General features: G+C 36.4%; 1 protein-coding gene across 2 annotated transcripts in view; it reads right to left on the reverse strand.

The window, feature by feature from the left end:
• Positions 1–2,979: 2,979 nt before the first annotated feature.
• The window catches only part of LOC107661273 (atrial natriuretic peptide receptor 3-like), a 23,861-nt gene continuing 8,217 nt past the window's right edge, over positions 2,980–18,623 (reverse strand). Inside the window, exons 2-8 of one of the 2 annotated variants that reach the window (XM_016450773.1) lie at positions 15,132–15,254; positions 14,503–14,678; positions 8,135–8,270; positions 5,625–5,719; positions 4,992–5,112; positions 4,617–4,701; positions 2,980–4,416 (exon numbers count right to left, since the gene is read on the reverse strand). In XM_016450773.1, coding sequence (XP_016306259.1) covers positions 4,305–4,416; positions 4,617–4,701; positions 4,992–5,112; positions 5,625–5,719; positions 8,135–8,270; positions 14,503–14,678; positions 15,132–15,254 — 848 coding nt within the window. In that variant the 3' untranslated portion in view covers positions 2,980–4,304. Of the gene's footprint in view, positions 4,417–4,616; positions 4,705–4,991; positions 5,113–5,624; positions 5,720–8,134; positions 8,271–14,502; positions 14,679–15,131; positions 15,255–18,623 lie in introns of both variants that reach the window. The other variant, XM_016450772.1, reaches the window with a different exon arrangement.

The following is an 18,623-nucleotide window of genomic DNA, read 5'->3' on the forward strand; positions in this document are numbered from 1 at the left end:
AAATTGTTCAGGTTCTTGGTCTGTATTTTCCATGCAACTTTCAATAGTAAAGGCATTAAAGAAATATTTTGTTGCATTCATTTATCAGCACTTTTATTCAGGCTTTGTTAGTGGTATTTCACAAAAGAACTGTTAAGATTTCACGAGAGAATGCAGTGCATTTTAAGGAATTTAAAAAAAAGTTTGTTCTCACCGTGGATTGGGTGTGGAATATTATACAATATGAGAGGGTAGCGTTTAAGAAGATCACAAACTATTATCACAGCCACTTACAGTTGTCAGGTTTTACATACATACTAACAGTCAATATATATCTTAGCATGCCATATTTCTCAAAAGCCATGTCAGGTTGGGGTTTTAAAAAGAATGTTAGATTTCACAGAGGCATCGAGGTTTGGCTGGATAGAACAGTCTAGTTAGCCTCTGCTGGCAAAAGCTGTAACTACACTATCTGTCTGCAACAAGCATGTTTCTCCATTCAAAAGTAGACATGTATTGAGAGTTTTGCAAGCCACTTGGATTTCACAGGGCAAAAGGTTATCTCATAAATCACCACAAATGGTCATTGTTCTGACATTAAAAGGAATAGTTCACCCAAAAAAACTAAAATCCATCCTCAAGCCACTCATGATGTAGATGAGTTTACATAACTTGCTCTGCAGTGAATGGAAGTTCAAAATCACAACAATTCACAATTAATCCAGACGAGTCCAGTCCATCAATTAATGTGTTATGAAGTGAAAAACAAATCCATCAAGGCATTTTTAACTTCAAACCATTGCTTTCAGTCTTCTATCCAAAATATTGCAGTAAAAAAGTCATCTTGTCTGAATCAGGAGAGAAATATGAAAAACTATTCTTGTTTCTTACAAAAAAAAAAGCCTCTAACACTAGCATTCTCTATTCTTTTTCTATTCTATCTTCGTTTTCTTTTTAGTTTATATATATATATATATATATGTATATATATATATAAAACCTTGCTACGTGTACTGCATTAGGTTAACCCAGACTTGTCACAGCACTTACATATTATTGCCCTTTTGTTGGTTTTGATTGCTTCTATTGTCCTCATTTGTAAGTCGCTTTGGATAAAAGCGTCTGCTAAATGATTAAATGTAAATGTAAATCAAGCACTTTTTACAAGTGAAAACAGTCCACACAAATATATCATGGATTTTGATGTGGGAGGACAACGGGGAATGAATGTGTTCACTGGAAGAACGGTTATTATGTATTATGGAAGCCTTAATAATGGATTTGATTCTTACAAACATGCAGCTTTTTCCACGTCACAAGACGTTAATTATTTGATCAACTGGAGTCAGGTGGATTATTGTGATGTTTTTGAGCTCTCAGTCTGACGGCACCCATTCACTGCAGAGGATCCATTGATTTCTCCAAATCTATTCTGACAAAGCAACAAACTAATCTACCTCTTGAATGGCCTGGTGTCGAGTACAATTTCAGCAAACAATAATTTTTGGGTGAAATATTCCCTCCTACTACAACAGCTGTAATGGCTGAGGCACTGAATAATGGATTCCATTTGAAAACATTTGAACACCAGATTACAGAAACCCTTTGCGATTCTGAAAAAAAAAAATGCATTCCATCGACGTGTGCTGAAAATAGATCTATTTTGTTTGTGTTAAGACTAGGACAATGTAACAAGATGTGGAAAAGGAAAAGCACGTTAGCAGTTCAATTTCATATTGAGATTTTCAGCTGTAGTGTGCATGTATGTATACAGGTACATTTTCTTCTGTTTAAGGGCATTTGCTTAGTCAACAGATTCTACCTCATAGTCTGTAGTCTTCTGTTTAAGAAGAATTTGAGGAATTTTTTCCATGTGGTTTTCTATTGCCAGATGTGAGGTCAAAGAATGACTTTGTATCAGCTGCCTTTGAAGTGCGTTTGAACTCATACTGTATTTCAATAGGCATGTCATGACTTTGAGCTGTTGCTTCATATTTTTGATGGTAATTTGAAGAGTGTCTGGCATGTTAAACATTTAGCAGGACCTTAAAGGGATAGTTCACCCCCCCAAAAAAAGAAACCTTTTGGGTTCCACAGGCAAAAGAGAGTCATAGAGGTTTGGAACAACATGAGGGTGAGTAAATGACAGATTTTTTATTTTTGAGTATCCCTCAGCATTAAAATCTGTTCTGGAGGAGTTGTATAGATGAACCAGTAGTGGAAAAATGTTGTGTGTGAGAGACACCTGTTGTGATGAGCAGCAAAGGAAGTGAGTTGTGTTTGCTTTGGCTACATGACCTGTGTTCACATAGTGTCTCTGCAGTCTGGGATCATTTGCGCACACCCTCTTGGAGATCTATGAGGAATTTCAGACCACAGCTTTGACAGTCCACTGGCCCACTGAATGGACACACATCCACACTGTTGCTTCTGTAGTTTAGAAGTTACATTACAAGAGCAAGATGTGCTGCTCTTAAGGTCGGCCTATGCAGAATGGAGACCTTACCATTTGCAAGTTGTAAGAGCCGCTAGGCGTAAACACGCAGAGACTATTTATTTTCATACATTTTCTTTTTAATTGGTCAATATGTATCAATCTAAATAAGTTACAATTCTTCTGAGTGTTTACAAAGCCTTGTAAATATACTTATCAGGTCAAATTGGCTCTGACAAGGCAGATATACTGTTTACAAAAAGGATTCCGTATATTTCACACAAGAAACAATGTTAAAATCAACACTAAGAAAAATTAAACCTCTACAAAAATATCAATAAATAACCACATCTTATGTTGATACATTTACTTACATCAGTATACAATTGCCATCATACCAAGTCTGAATGAAACCCTAGATTTTTTTTTTTTGACGCACAAACCATAGAGATGGTTTTAAATGTGAGTGATATCTCACATTTACATCTCATAATCATTACTGAATCATCACAAATGTTAAAAATATACTTTATATGCTATGAAACTGAAAGATTATTGATAACCACCTCCTGACAAAGACAATCTAAGACATAAAGTTCAAAAATGTACATGTGCAATATAAACTGAACATAGCTTTTTTAAAATCTTTTGTTGATAGGTAGACCGGCTTCTGTTGTGTATAAAATCATTTTGTGACTTATCTCTATAGCTATTACATAACTTCCTGACAACCTCCTATCTTTTTAAATCAAAGAAATTGCTTTCCTCTGCAGTTTACCTTCACGGATGCAACAGGAACTGCAGGAAGATGAGCGATGAAGAATCAGGCATGATTTGAGCAGAATCATCTTTTCTTTAAATCTCTATCTAGCATTCAAAAAGCATGAAGTTTAACAATAAAGAGCGGGCTGTACAAGAAGACGGACATCAAAAGGTAATGGTGGAGGAGGCCTATAGTAGGGATTTATGTATTTTCTGCTATTTAAGCATGAGCTTAAAAATCGTTTTCAAGCATCTTGACAAAAATTGACAATTTTTAAAGTCGGTTTTATCAATCGAATCTTGAAGCCATAACTGTGAACACCAGTCGGTCAACATTTGGTCATGAGGCACCCAGCAGCGCGTTCAATACTGTACATGGCAGTGTAAATCAAAAGAGCTGAAATTATATTGGATTATTATAATTAGTGGGACTAAAACCTATGAATGAAGTCACTTGTAGGAGATCGGAATTTATAATAATAAATAAAACAGTTCAGTGTTTCAGCATGCAGCCAAATTTGATTCATCAAGGCTTGCTGATACGTGTTGACAGAGAGGAACATCATTTTAAAGTTCACATCAGTTTTGTATTCATCAGTGCCACCTGACAAAGTCTACAAAGAAGAGCAAATGGATGTTTATCAGTGTGTTCTACTGGACACTCTCTACAGGAAGAAGAGGAAGGTAACATGAGTGAGAGTGTTGCATTTAAAGTAAGCTTAGGTTCTGAGTATCACTCTTACTGTCCTTAATATCTCATAACCACTTCTCCCCATTGACCCCACAGCTGACCGGACTCAAGTCAGCTGACTATTTTCTACAAAACTGACAGGCTTCTACAGTTTTCCTCAAGATGAGTTTGGCAGGAAAAATGTCTGTAGCTAAATAATAAAAAGACCCTTTTTCTTTACAGAGAGTCAAGAAGCCTTGCAAGCACTTCTCCTCCAATAATTCAACTTTCCTGAGTTTACGAATTGAAGAGCAAGAGATATTTACAAGGAAAAAAACACTACAGCATGTCTATAAATATTTAAGGGTTCCTGGGATGGTGTTTGATGAGCTCACGGACCCATTTGAGACGCACCTTCCCCGAATTCGAACACCCCTGAAGTTGACTTACGACTGCAGACTACGCTGCTGAGAAGTTGGATCTGATGGAGTCTTCCCGCAACTGACGGTGCTTCCCGATGTCACACTCTTCTCGAAGTGTTCTCCGTTCAATGGTTATCCTGTAATTTTTCCTGAGGAGCGAGGAAGAACAATATCATGAATGTAGATGATATTGTGCGAGCAGCAATAATAATGTTCTATTATATCTCAACACATACTAGGGCACTTTAGGCAGTACTGACATTTAAATGCCAAACACTTCATTTCATTATAATTAATACAATACATTAGGCATTAGTTTCATGAAAAAATAATTGTTTTCAGTGTATACCTAAAAAAGTAGAATGCCATAAGTAGAGCCGTTCCCAGAATTCCCCCTACTATTATCCCAGTCACTGCCGATACTCCTAGTCCACCTGCTTAGGAAAGAAAACAAAACCATTTCTAAGGAAAACAGCACATCTATATAATTTAGAGAGGTTCACCCTCTGTAGAGCGGGGCTTTTCACACTGAGGTCTGTAAGAAGGTGCTATTATTACTATTATAATTAATAATAAAAAAATATATTATTAATAATATTATTTATCCAAAATAATATAAAATAATTGTGTTCTTTGCCATCTGTTGTCTTAATTTTGACTCAAGCGCATATCGTGCTGTTACAAAAAAACAAGTGTCAGTCTTGAAGCAGCAGAGGTAATTTACATGATGAGTCACTGTGTTTTGGGTGTGGAGGCTCTGGTGCTGTTCGCAAGGAGAACCATTCCCTCTTAAAGCCCGGCATGATCTGGAAACTTCCATTGGTCCCAAAGTAGCTCATGACAGTCTGAAGGCATAAAAACACATTTATCGTGGTGATTACTTATTTCTTAATTTTGCCACAAACATTAACAAAATCCTACAACTAAATGTCTGAATTTCAGCTATTGTCATGATCTTTGTGTGTGTGTGTGTGTGTGTGTGTGTGTGTGTGTGTGTGTGTGTGTGTGTGTGTGCGCGCGCGTTTTTGTGTCATATGAGGACACAAATTTGTATAATGACATGAGTATGGCATAGGTATTACAAGAAGGTGACTTATGAGGACATTACCCCATGTCCCCATTTTTCAAAATGCTTATAGATCATAAAGAGTGAGTTTTTTTTTTTTGAGAAAGTAAAAATGCACAAAGTTTCATGTAAGGGGCAGGTTTAGGTGTAGGGTTGGTGTAGGGCAATAGCACATACAGTTTGTACAGTATAAAAACCATTACGATTCACATGAAATCAAACCATTCACAAAAACAAACGTGTGTGTGTGTGTGTGTGTAAAATAAAGCAGAGATGATTATGTGTACACACCTCGTGCGTTCCTGCATCTGGGTCTGTCATCCTAACGACAGAGAAATCCCCATTTCGGTCACCACTGGCATCTAGAGACACCTGGCCAGCAATGCCTGTATAATGGAATGTGAGGAATGATCAAATTAATTAGTTTGAAGAGTCAAACATTCCAAGGAAAACACCAGCAAGAGTCGACAAATTCCGGGTGGGCAATACAACAGGAAATCTCATCCGCCTCCTGCCGTTTTTGTTGGCTTTGACTGCAAAAATGGTAATTTCATCTGTACATCTGTGTTCCTGAATTCTTGAGATTTTTAAAATATTATTTCATTTAACAGGAAAACATGACCCTGTTCCTGATTATTCTGGCTGAGCAAAACATTGTTATTTCACGTTTAGTTGTCTTGCTGTGGTCATTGAGACGGGTCTGGACTGCAGACTTGTCTGAGCACTTATTTTGGAAGGGAAGTTTAATGAATTACAGTGGCAAGAATACTGGCGAGCCCTCTTTTACAATAATAATAATAATAACTACAATAATGGGAATCAAATGTGGTGAATAATAATGGGAATAAAATGGGACTTGGTCAGTGTTAGGATTCCAGTGTTCTCTTTGCAAAAAAAAAAATATTATTATTTTTTCCCCTAATAATAAGCTTTGAGTGTAAAGTACCATTTAAAGGGCCCATGTAATGCATTTTTTTTATAATGTTTCCTGAGGTTCACTTATAATCTTAGTATGTTTTTTGCACCAAAAATGGTCATAATTTAGATATAAATGGTCATTTTCTACCCTGATTTAGTCATCTGATTTAAACGCTCAGTTGAAAGGTGCGTGCGTGTCTGATGTGAGATTTCAATGTAAATGCCCACTGCTATGATTGGTTAACATCTTTGCATATATAATGAGCATTACATGTGGATCTCTCTTAAAAGCTTTTACTGCGTTTGTACTACAACAGCTGCCACTAGTTGTGAAAAGGGTTGATTATAGCATTATAATAGCATTATATTCAGAAGCATCAAAGGTTGCAGTGCTGCACTGTAGCCAAACACAGTCATGTCTACTGAGCATACTATGATCTCCTTATTGCAACACAATTTTTGCAATCTAACACTTTTATTATAATTAACACAGTGAAAACACAATGCTCGTTGAGACTCGTTAAGCAGTATAAACTGTGTCTTTGATTATATCAGGATTGGTTTCCACGCTACTAACAGGAACAGTGTGAAGTTGATCGTTTAGTCACTGGATTGATTCACTTACGCATAAACAGCAGTAAGGTAAATTTATAACATTTGCATTTCTTTGTCTTTCTTTTCCTAACAGTAGTAACGCTCTTGTGACTGATTAACAGGCGTGAGTTGTTTAGAACAAACCTCCTTGATTACAAACGACAATGTTAAGGGGCATGTCGAGGAGAAATCATGACGTCATGATTCTCCTGATTTCAAATCCTGGCATTTCAGAAGGGTAGAAAATAATAATTCATTTTTAAACTGGGAAGTTAGTTTTCAGTTTTGAGCTACTTCATTTTTTTTCTTTTTTTCGTGGTAAGCGCAATAAAATCTTTTCAGGATTCTTGATGAATAGAACGTTATAAAAATACACATTTTATATGATAAATGTCTTTACTGTCAGTTTTGATCAATTACTGTGTAAGAGTACTTTAGACAGGTCTTGAATCATACTACAAACTGAGTCTGCATATTTCATGCATAGATCTCTCTCTTTTACACAGTGAACACATTCAGGGCCTTGCATTAATTTAATGCTATACCCCTACCCAAGATGCACACATGCAAAATCAGCATGATTAACACAAGTGTAATGTTTATTTTCTCATGCAATGAATAATTCATTTTTAAACTGGGAAGTTAGTTTTCAGTTTTGAGCTACTTCATTTTTTTTCTTTTTTTCATGGTAAGCGCAATAAAATCTTTTCAGGATTCTTGATGAATAGAACGTTATAAAAATACACATTTTATATGATAAATGTCTTTACTGTCAGTTTTGATCAATTACTGTGTAAGAGTACTTTAGACAGGTCTTGAATCATACTACAAACTGAGTCTGCATATTTCATGCATAGATCTCTCTCTTTTACACAGTGAACACATTCAGGGCCTTGCATTAATTTAATGCTATACCCCTACCCAAGATGCACACATGCAAAATCAGCATGATTAACACAAGTGTAATGTTTATTTTCTCATGCAATCATCCTATTCTGACACCGTCTGGCTGGTGCTTCATCCAGACATGCTAATTAGGAGGTTTCACTTGATTACTGACGAGATTGCTGCCACTATTTACTTTCTCAGTCGCTGAACTAACACAAAATTGAACCAGTCAACCCTCACGTTTCTCTGAGTATATATTTGCATTTCAGAATTAAAGCTGCGGATTCATTTTTGCTATAAAATGCAAGTGACGTCCAGCATAGGCCAGTGTCAATAGCACTTGAGCGGCCTGATTTCAAAACATTAAGTAGAGGGAAAAACAGCATTTATTTGTGAATTACCTTCAAATGTTCTGTTCCACATGCTGTGCGTGATTTCCAGTCCATCGTTTTTCGTCAGACCGTTGCTCTTCACCTCACGCAAGGCAAATGCATACAGAATCAAAGCATCATGGAACCCCTCCATAAACATATTGACCTGCAATGTAAAAAAAAATTGGAATACATTTGCTTTATTTATTTATGCATTTATTATTTATTTTTACAGTATACATGCATTTATTTTTAACATTTCTTAATATAATATAATATAATATAATATAATATAATATAATTATTATTTTCCCTATTTGGACCTCCATAGCTTTTCTTTCATTTACATAGAATTACAAGATATTATTAGAAAACTGTAAGTAAAGGTTCAAGAGTGAACAAGATGGAGAGGATCCATAAACAGCACTACATTGTTCAATGAAATGTTAAGCAATTAAAGAATAATGCAGGCTACCCAGCCGCCATGAATCCTGAAAAGCACGTACTAATAGATGCTCATGTTATGCTACGGATTAATGGTCCGTTCCTGCCGCAGAGCTGTATGCTGCATTTGTGCAGCCCAAGGCAAACAATAGTAAAACCTGGGGCTTAGTCAGTCTGCGGCCCAGGGGAGATTCGATAACCGCTGCCAAGATTACTGTATATTTACATTCACCCTCAACTGTCTAATAAGAGTGAAACAGCAGGAAAAGCTGATATAGTCATATGACTGTTTATATACATATTCATTTTTGGAAGCGTGAACAGAGGTGAAATCTCCAAGCATTCAGAGCATAACAAACCCTGCCGTGTTTTCATACAGAGCACAGCTTGCGATTCAGCAACACGATGTATCGGACTGAACATTCCTCATGCAAAAAAATGTCATGCTTTCTCATTGCGAAACAAATCCTGCTGATATTTAAGATCAGTCACTATTGGCAACAGTTTGTGTAAAACTGATGGCATCTCAGTTCAAGAATGTGATATGAAAGGGATATCGAGGGGATTTTGATTAAATTTCTATTATTTTAACTCGGAAGTTAAAGAAGAGGTCTCAAGGACTGTCACCCACGTTGAGATATGTGGTTCCCTTTCAGTCGGTCACTACGAGTCAGGTCGTGACCGACGAATTGGGATATTGCTTCGATAGACCAATCTACTTCGAGTGTAAACTAAACGAGCCAATGCACATTGGCATGCAATTATTGCATCCAGCTGCCGCTGATCACAGCGTGAGTATAATAAGGCAGCAGGTGCAATGCATACCAGCTTTTCGCTTCGGAGCCGAGCGACAACATCGTTCTGCTCTATGTTTATTTCGAGAACTACGAGTTCAGCACGCTCTCGGAAGCTTTCTGTGTTGGCGGGACGGCGCTTCAGCGGTGGTCGTTCCAGTGTCGAGTGGGTTGCGCACTTCAGGCTGCACTACCCCCTGTCGTGTTGCAAAAGTAACCGAGACGTTTTCCATCACAGTTTGCAGCACCTTTAAATGAAAACATGATTTCTTATGAAACAAAAATAAATAAATCCACTGTAAGGTTTTCTTCACTTCTTTTTAGTGCCTGTTTAGCCTGCCCATTTCAGTTTTTGTTAATTAAAATATAACCTACACTTTGACTAAAATCAGAGTCTTATTTATGAAGTTTATTCCATGTCCGTTTAGTAGGCTATAATTCATGTTACTTTTCATATATATATATATATATATATATATATATATATCAATTTAATAAATAATGTTTTTAGTTTTTAATTCCTCCATAGATATTGGGAGGGGAGAGAAAACTGCATAACGACATTAATTCAGAGTTGGCCCAACTGCAGTGATTAAACCAAAACAAGCTCTGCATCATTAGAGTGAATGTAACTCATCCTCAGGGCTCACTGGACTCACTGTTTTTACCAATAAGTCTGTTTCTGTTTATTTGGGCAGATTAACTTCAGGCTCTGGCATGAAAAGGTGTAACCGCAAGTCAGTTTCCTCACCCCGGTGAAAAATTACCCAGTGCAGTCTTACTGTTACTATCAGCTATACTGCAATGACAGAAAGGCAAGAACAGAATTTTAAGATGCCATCTATGGAGAAACAAATATGAAATATTAAAAATAAATTAATAAATGACCTACTGGGGCATAATGTTTATTTCAAACTTTTTTATATTTATTTCCATTTTTATTTTATTTTATTTTATTTATTTATTTATTTTTATCTCTTCGCCTATTTCCTCATAATGAAATGCACCAAAAAAACAAACATGAAAGCCAACCAAATGTTCAGACATCTTCCATTTTGTATGTGAAGAGCTCAATCACTGCATTAGGACTTTTTCTCATTGATTGAAGACGACTCAAAACCTTACATGATGAAGTGATTTCAGATGAGTGGTAAAACCTCTTCAAACAATGAGAATCAAAGTCCAATTGCAATGGCTGAGTCATATATTCTGTAATGACCAGGTAAGAATATTCAGAAATACAAAGATCTTCTTTATCCTTGTACCCCAATTAAACTATACCGCACTGCTTATATATATATAACTAAATAAATATATTTCTGCTGAAATTAATTTATGAATTAATAAAAAAAAAATAACATGAAATTAAATAAAATTGTATAAAAATACAATTCATTTTGTGCCATTGGGTCATTTATGTTTTTTTTTTTTCATTTTATGTCATTTTATAATCACATTTGCTCATTTATATATATTTTTTCATGTTTAAGTCCTCCATAGCTCCCTTTTCTTTCTGACCAAACTTTCACTGAACATTATTTACAATGAATTACAAGATTAGATAGAGAAATGTGATAAAGGTTTACATGAGAGAATTTCGCAGATTCAGTCCAACTTGTGTGCGACAGTGTCTGTTCTGAAAACAGCGACACCCTTCATTGTTGATCAAATGGAGATGATTGAAGCAGAACGAACTGTCTGTAATAAGTCTGTGACTTCCTTTGTTTGTCTCAGTTTAGCCATTGTGTTAAGATCCTGTGAGATGGTTTTAGGGGCCCTTAATGGTCAGCAAAGCGGTTGACTGCATATCTTGCTCTAGATAAGGGTTGTTGAGAAGAAAGGGAAATAAGCAACCATGGGTGGCCTTAAATTCATATGCAGTCTAGTGCATTGAGTTTGATCATCTCTAATGAATGTTCCTAGTCGCTTCACTGATCCTCCTTCTCAGGCTGAATTGTTTTTTTAATAACTTTGAAGCAGTTCTGCTCAAGTACAGGCAGATATATCTTAGAGCCAGTTGCCAAGCATTAAAACCTCATTAGTTGAAACCTGACCCTGAATTGACTTGACTTTAGCTGTGATTAGATAATACACACCTGAGGAGATCGGTATTTTGGAAATGCTAAATCTGTGTGAATAGAGTTTCTGGGGATTAATTGAGCCTTAGTGGTTTTGTCATGCTGGAACTTGATAACCTGCAGTGACGCACACCGAAGGGCGAGCCGAAATAAGAGGAAAATAAGTAACAGATAAACCTGAGGGCCAACAGATGACAACTATTACTAAGTAAGATGAAATGCATGTCAATCTGACCCAATTCATACTTTGGTTCTTTTGAACAGAAAAGATGAAAAATAGTTAAAGGGATAGTTCACCCAAAAATGAAAATTTGATGTTTATCTGCTTACCCCCAGGGCATCCAAGATGTAGGTGACTTTGTTTCTTCAGTAGAACGCATATGATGATTTTTAAGTTCAACCGTTGCAGTCTATCAGTCTTATAATGCATGGCAATGGTAACAAAATCTATGAGAGTAAAAAAAACATGCACAGACAAATCCAAATTAAACCCTGCGGCTCGTGATGACACATTGATGTCCTGAGACACGAAACGATCGGTTTGTGCCAGAAACCGAACAGTATTTATATCATTTTTTTACCTCTAATACACCACTATGTCCAACTGGCACATGCACGGCATCCGGTGCGTGAGGTGTGTATGCGCTCTGGCGTAGTTTACGCAAGCGCCGGAAGTAATCTCTCGCGCGTATACGTCACTCATTGTTTACACAGTGCTAATCAAAATGGTACTTACTTGCGCTTATCCGGATTGTTCAAACCGACTTAAAACTAAAAGATTGCGTTCTCTTGCGCGAACTCATTCGGGAGTGGTGACTTTCCACATATTCCCAACTTCTGAGCCTGCTCGCCTGAAGTTATGGTTGATTGCTCTTCGGCTGGATATCAACACACCCATTAACATAAACTACGCCAGAGCGCGTACACACCTCACGTATCGGATGCCGTGCGCGCGCCCAAAGACAGTTGGACATAGTGGTGTATTAGAGGTAAAATATGATATAAATACTGTTCGGTTTCTGGCACAAACCGATCGTTTCGTGTCTTAGGACATCAATGTGTCATCACGAGCCGCAGGGTTTAATTTGGATTTGTCTGTGCATGTTTTTTTTACTCTCATAGATTTTGTTACCATTGCCATGCATTATACGACTGATAGACTGCAACGGTTGGAGTTAAAAATCATCATATGCGTTCTACTGAAGAAACAAAGTCACCTACATCTTGGATGCCCTGGGGGTAAGCAGATAAACATCACATTTTCATTTTTGGGTGAACTATCCCTTTAATGATTCTGAGGAATGTTGCCTGTTTTTAGGATCATTTCAAAACCTTTTCTTCCAAGAGTATTTTGCAAATGGAAACTATAGAATAAACTTTGTAGAAATCCAATCAATCACATAAAACATGAAATACATTATTAACATAAAACATGTTCCTAATGACTGTGGTAATCCAACACACCCACCTACTGGTCATCAGTGCATAAAAATGCTTAGCATTTTTCACAGGCTCAGTCATTTTAAAGTCGCTAAGGACCTATGATTGACAGCGCCTTTGGATCTAAAACAGCACTTTTTTTAATACCCATATTTTACGAATCTTTTAAAGGTCTTACTTTGTAGCTAGGTTATCCTGTAGAGTCGACCTTCTAGAATGTTAACAGTGGAAGCTGTCATTTATCCAGCAGATTTACGTTCTGCGTATGGGGGGCTCTTTGCAAATGAGTATGGCTGCATTTCCTGGCAGCTAGTATGAATTGCTAAAATCTGTGTGGATGCTCATAAGAACACCACTCACTGGAAGCCAATTCCAAAAAATGTATCACCTTCCTTAATGAATAAAGTGAGCATTCTTCATTCAGCTCATTAATTCAGCATGAACACAGCTGTCAGAAAAAAAACGGAGCAGATACAAGCGGCAGCTACAAGGAGAAGGCCAAGTTTGTGAAACATCACATTAGCCTGTGCTTCTGTCAGGTAAGGCTTCTGCTTCTCTGGGAAGTGTACTCATACAATGAAATAGTTGTATTCGGGACACTGAAGTCCTGACATTCATATTTGCAATGAGAACGGTCTTTGTCTGAATACTTTTCTTTCTATATGATGGTGGTCCCCTGCAAGGGTCCAGCTCAAGACTTTTGAGGCTCCTGCTGATACAGCAATTGAGTCAGTCAAAAGTGTCAGGGCCCCCACTGAGGTTATTAACCTTGGTACTTCGATTTGTCCACAGCTCTTTGTTTCAGAAAGACAGTTCCCGCTGTCTTCCTTAGAAAAGCTTTGACGGCTTTTCAAAGGAAGCTGACATGACGGGAAAGAGCCAGACCAAAATATGGGGCCTGTATGGAACGCCAAGTCACCCCATTCAAAGGCACTTCAAGTGTGAATGCACCGTATTTTGACTTTAAACTGGGTGAATAAATGAATCAGCTGCTCTCTGAACCATGCAGGCCACAAAATAGATGGAATTGCAGGAAGGGGCTTATGATTGATTGATTGAGTGACTGATTTGCCTGAATACTGTTCACAGGGGATAATGAGGATGGTGTATTGTAAAATAGTCATGGTTGGATGTTTTTCGATTAATCTCTTTTGCATTTCTATACCCAAAACTTCAAATATCACAAAAAATGTATAATTTGTATACACTACAAGTAAAATTATTTATTTTATTGAACATATATATTTATATATATATATATATATATATATCACAAACACACAATTACCAAGGTGTTGGATAATCTAAATCTGAAATAATAATCTGGATAATCTGAAAAAATAGAAAGTGAAAATGTGAATATAATAATTAAATATCCAATATCAACAGATATACATGTAAAAAAAACTCTAATATCAGCTGATAACCAATTTAGTACCAATATATCGTGCATCCCTAAATTTTCATTTATTAAAAGGATGAAGAAAATGTTTGTAGGAATTTAGATCTGCAAAGACTTGACCAAATGTATCTGAAATACAATAAAATTCTGAAATGCATTTGGGCTTTTGAACATGACAGTATTCACTATTATATATTTTTAACATTATATTCAGTAATTTTGTTTCAAAGACTCACGTACAGCACTGCAGCCTTCGCAGACAGGGATGTCTGACTGCTGTAGTGACTTTTTCATTTCCATGGAGAAATCTGCAAACTCTGCCTTTGTGGACCCAAGCAATGTTACAGTGTTGAGAAAGCTGTAGGCAGCCTTGGCCTCATTGTCATATTTGTCTCCTCTCCTCCAGGATCCATCCCCTGTAAAATAATGTTGTATTTTTATTGTATGTCATGTTCACATGAGCATATCGCAAGATTTGCCATAGAAAAGTACATCTCTTAAAATAAGCACATTATACAAGCCTATTTTGCCTGATTCTGCTGATTAAACCTCAATGACAATGGCTGAAATATCTACTCTGTTATGTTTGCTGCAACAATGGCGCTTTTAGATATACACAAGAACATCAGTGGAACATCCTGGACCTGCACACCAGACAATATCCAGGCACAATTGTGTTGAGCCAAAAGTCTCCTGAATGTAATCTCTATCAAGCAGAAGAGCTGGGCCTCTTTTGCAGTTCAGTGTAGATAGCTTCATTGTGCTAGAGGGTCATAGGACAATCTCGTATGACTATGGCTCATCCTGGGAACTAAGATAAGCTCTGTAATCAGTGTGCAACAACCATAAGTACAGTAGTGGAGCTTTACCATAGGAAGAGGAGTTGAAAAGCTCAATGTTGAAGAAAATGTGGCTGTCGCTGGTTAATTTTCGTCGATGGGCTGCCAGCATGAGGTCTCGTACCGTGTCCGCCTTGGCACACATGATCACCACTGCAAAACGAGAAAGAACAGAATGTTATTTGTCATTCAAAACTACTAATTTAGGGTACCACCCCCACCAATGCCGCCTGGTTCACGTTTATAATGTTTAAACTGCATTAATGACTAGGGTTCCCTAGTAAAAATGTATTTATATTATTTTGTGCTTCGTATACTACAAATACATTTACATATTTATGTGCTTAATAAAATGCCCTGCAATTGTACTTTTGGTATACTAAACTGCTATACTTAAAGTCTGCTAAATTGGAACAACTAACTTTGTGTTTAATGCACTTTAATTGTGCGGAAGTAGTGCTGAGGTCCAGCTAAAGATGTACTTAAGTATATTTGAATGTAATAAAGTGGAACTATTGCAAGTATACTTCAGGTACACTTTAAATATCTTGCATTTTACAGCGATCATACAATCCTTATTAATAGTGATATTAAAACACATTTTAGTCATAATATTAAGAAATGTGCATTGTGCAATAGAGAAATACTCCAAATTAAGTTTAATTATAATTTTATATCAGTAAGTCTTAAGTGATGTGTCAATAAATATGTTAATGGATTTGAAGTATACGCGGTATGAAATAAATGTATTTTAAATAAATTATGGCATAGGTTTTTTTTTTTACTAGGGTTGATAACCAAGATAATTATAAAAAATAATACAGTAACCACATGATTTTCATAATTTTTTGGTTCTGTTAACAGTTCTCACATGTGCTTTCCACCGATGAGGAAGGAAAACTATACTAAAATACTCTGAAATTGTTACCTGTGTTACTATTTAGCACAAACATAAAGCACACACAGTACAGTCAGATTCTCGAGCAAATTACTTTTTTTTTTAAATCTTTTTTTACATTTATTTATTTTTTACTTTTTTGTTCTTTTCACAAACATACCTGCACAGTGCGACCAGTGATGTGTGATTCCTAAGTGAAAGACTCTTAAGCCAGTTCTTTTTAATGAATCACAAATTACAACTATTCAATCAGTTGGTGTACTTTCTCAATCTGATTCACTTACTGAAATTAATTTAGCCATTTACAACTCCATGAACCAAAAACGAATACAATGTCATGGTGTATTTACATTAGATGAAACTGAAGTTTTTTGCTTTTAGTATGAATATGTCGGCCTTAAGGATATCTATAAGCTAGTGTTCTCTAAAACATTGACAAAATTTGTCAAAATTTAAAAGACTTAAAAGCATTCAAAACTTACGGTCTCTCACTTCAACGGATCAATGATTTTGATTAAATCTTTCTACACTTCAGCTCCTCATTAGTATGCTCTCTACAATCTGAAGCATTCTGGCCTTACACTGTAAAAGATTATTTTGATATATATGGCAAACAACATCTATTCCATTATATAGGGGTTAGGGAGCAATTCAGACACTTTAAACATGCTTTCCATTGGGAGAATGAAGTCTGGTTTTCGTGTCAGTGTCATGCACATACACATACTCCATACACATTTGAATTCTACACAGAATCCTGTATTTTAAAGCACACTGGAGGAAGTCGAACATCATAAACTTCCTGTTTCAGTGGAAATTACGTCAACACATTGAAAAACTTAAGTGGGACTTATGAGACCTAAATCAGTTACCGACTGGTTGTTCGTATGATAATACTATATGTACCAGAACCAGAATCGTTCATTTCCTTACGATTCCCATTTCTATTTATGGCAGACAAAACAAAGCACTGTGTTCTCGTAAGAGTTTCACAGACCACAAATTCAACATGTACATTAAGTTATTATAGTCTCGATCCAGAGAATGTGCACAGTGCTGTTAATTTAAGATCAATTATGACCTTTATGCTACTGGCCAGCTTTACAAGAGCATGTGGCATTGATTCAGTTATGTAAGCACAGGCTCATAAGTAGCATAGAATAACTTCTTTTTGACCTGGCCTAACAGAAACACAGTCTGAGGTACAAAATATTTTCCCATGGAGCAAGGAGGTCAAAAATAAATAAACAAACAAGCAAACAGAGGTTGTTGTTTTTTTTTAAGTTGCAAAGCGACCCATAAATAGGAAGATTCAGAAGATTGGAACTTTCCCCACAGCTCAGTCAGTGCAATGCGCTGCTTGAAATATCCTCAGCTGAGTGGGACAAACTTCACCTCAGTATTCCTGCACTATAGCACCCTTTAATTACAGAGCGCACAGTACACTACAGGCCCTGTGTTCGCTCTCCAGTGATTCCATGGGTACAGCTCCAGCCAGCAATATTTCAAAAATCTGGATTTTCCCACTGACACTAGTTACAAATGAGCTGAGGAATGCAAAGAGGCAACACATGGCACACTTACTGTTGGTTGTGCCGCATTTAATGCACCTTGGGGTCTATATACACTGATAAAAATGATTCTGTGGTGAAGTACGGAAAAACAAATGTAAATTCTACATTAAATAATTTAGTTCAGGCAAGAATTGAAAAAAAGTGTAAATTCTATATCAGTACTCAATTCAAGCTTGTATAAATTGAACTTATAAGTATATTTTACTTAATATATACTTATATTTTTAAGTATATATTAATTGTTTGTGATGTTTACAAGGATTTCTTGAGTAAATATCAAAGTTATGATACAGGTGTTCCCATCATGCACTGGGGCATGAATAATTAAGTTTATTTTTTTATTTTTTTTACTGTTTTTGAGTTGCATTTACACTGTTTTATGGTTGCTTTTTGTTGTTAGGTTTAGTAACTTGCTGTTTTGTGACATCTGGGATTCATTTTCTACTCAGAACGAGCCATTCATACCCTAGCCACTGATTGTTACCGTCATTGTGTACCAAGTATTGAGGTCTCTGTGTTCATTTGGGTATTAACTATATTGTGTAGACATATTATCTTAGAAAGTGTAGAGCTGTCCACTGCCTTGTTTACTTGGATGTTTCAAAGTCAGGGGTGTCCAAACTCGGTCCTGGAGGTCCTTTATCTCCAACTTGCCTCAACACACCTGCCTGGAAGTTTCTAGTATGCCTAGTAAGACCTTGATTAGCTGGTTCAGGTGTGCTTAATTAGGGTTGGAGCAAAACTCTGCAGGACAGAGTTTGGACACTCCTGTTCTAAGTGAACCATGTGCTTTAATAGCATTGCTTTTTTCAGTGCTATGTTGTTAAAGTAAAGTTTACAAACAATGATTGAGTAAAATGTACTTAACTATTGCAGAGTAAACGTCAAATGATTAAAGGGGTCATATGATGTTGCTAAAAAGAACATTATTTTATGTATTTGGTGTAATGAAATGTGTTTATATGGTTTAAGGTTCAAAAAACACATTATTTTCCACATACTGTACATTATTGTTTCTCCTCTATGCCCCGCCTTTCTGAAACACATCGA

The sequence above is a fragment of the Sinocyclocheilus anshuiensis genome, unplaced genomic scaffold (genome assembly GCF_001515605.1).
Source record: "Sinocyclocheilus anshuiensis isolate Anshui unplaced genomic scaffold, SAMN03320099.WGS_v1.1 scaffold1365, whole genome shotgun sequence".
Taxonomy (NCBI): Eukaryota; Metazoa; Chordata; class Actinopteri; order Cypriniformes; family Cyprinidae; genus Sinocyclocheilus; species Sinocyclocheilus anshuiensis.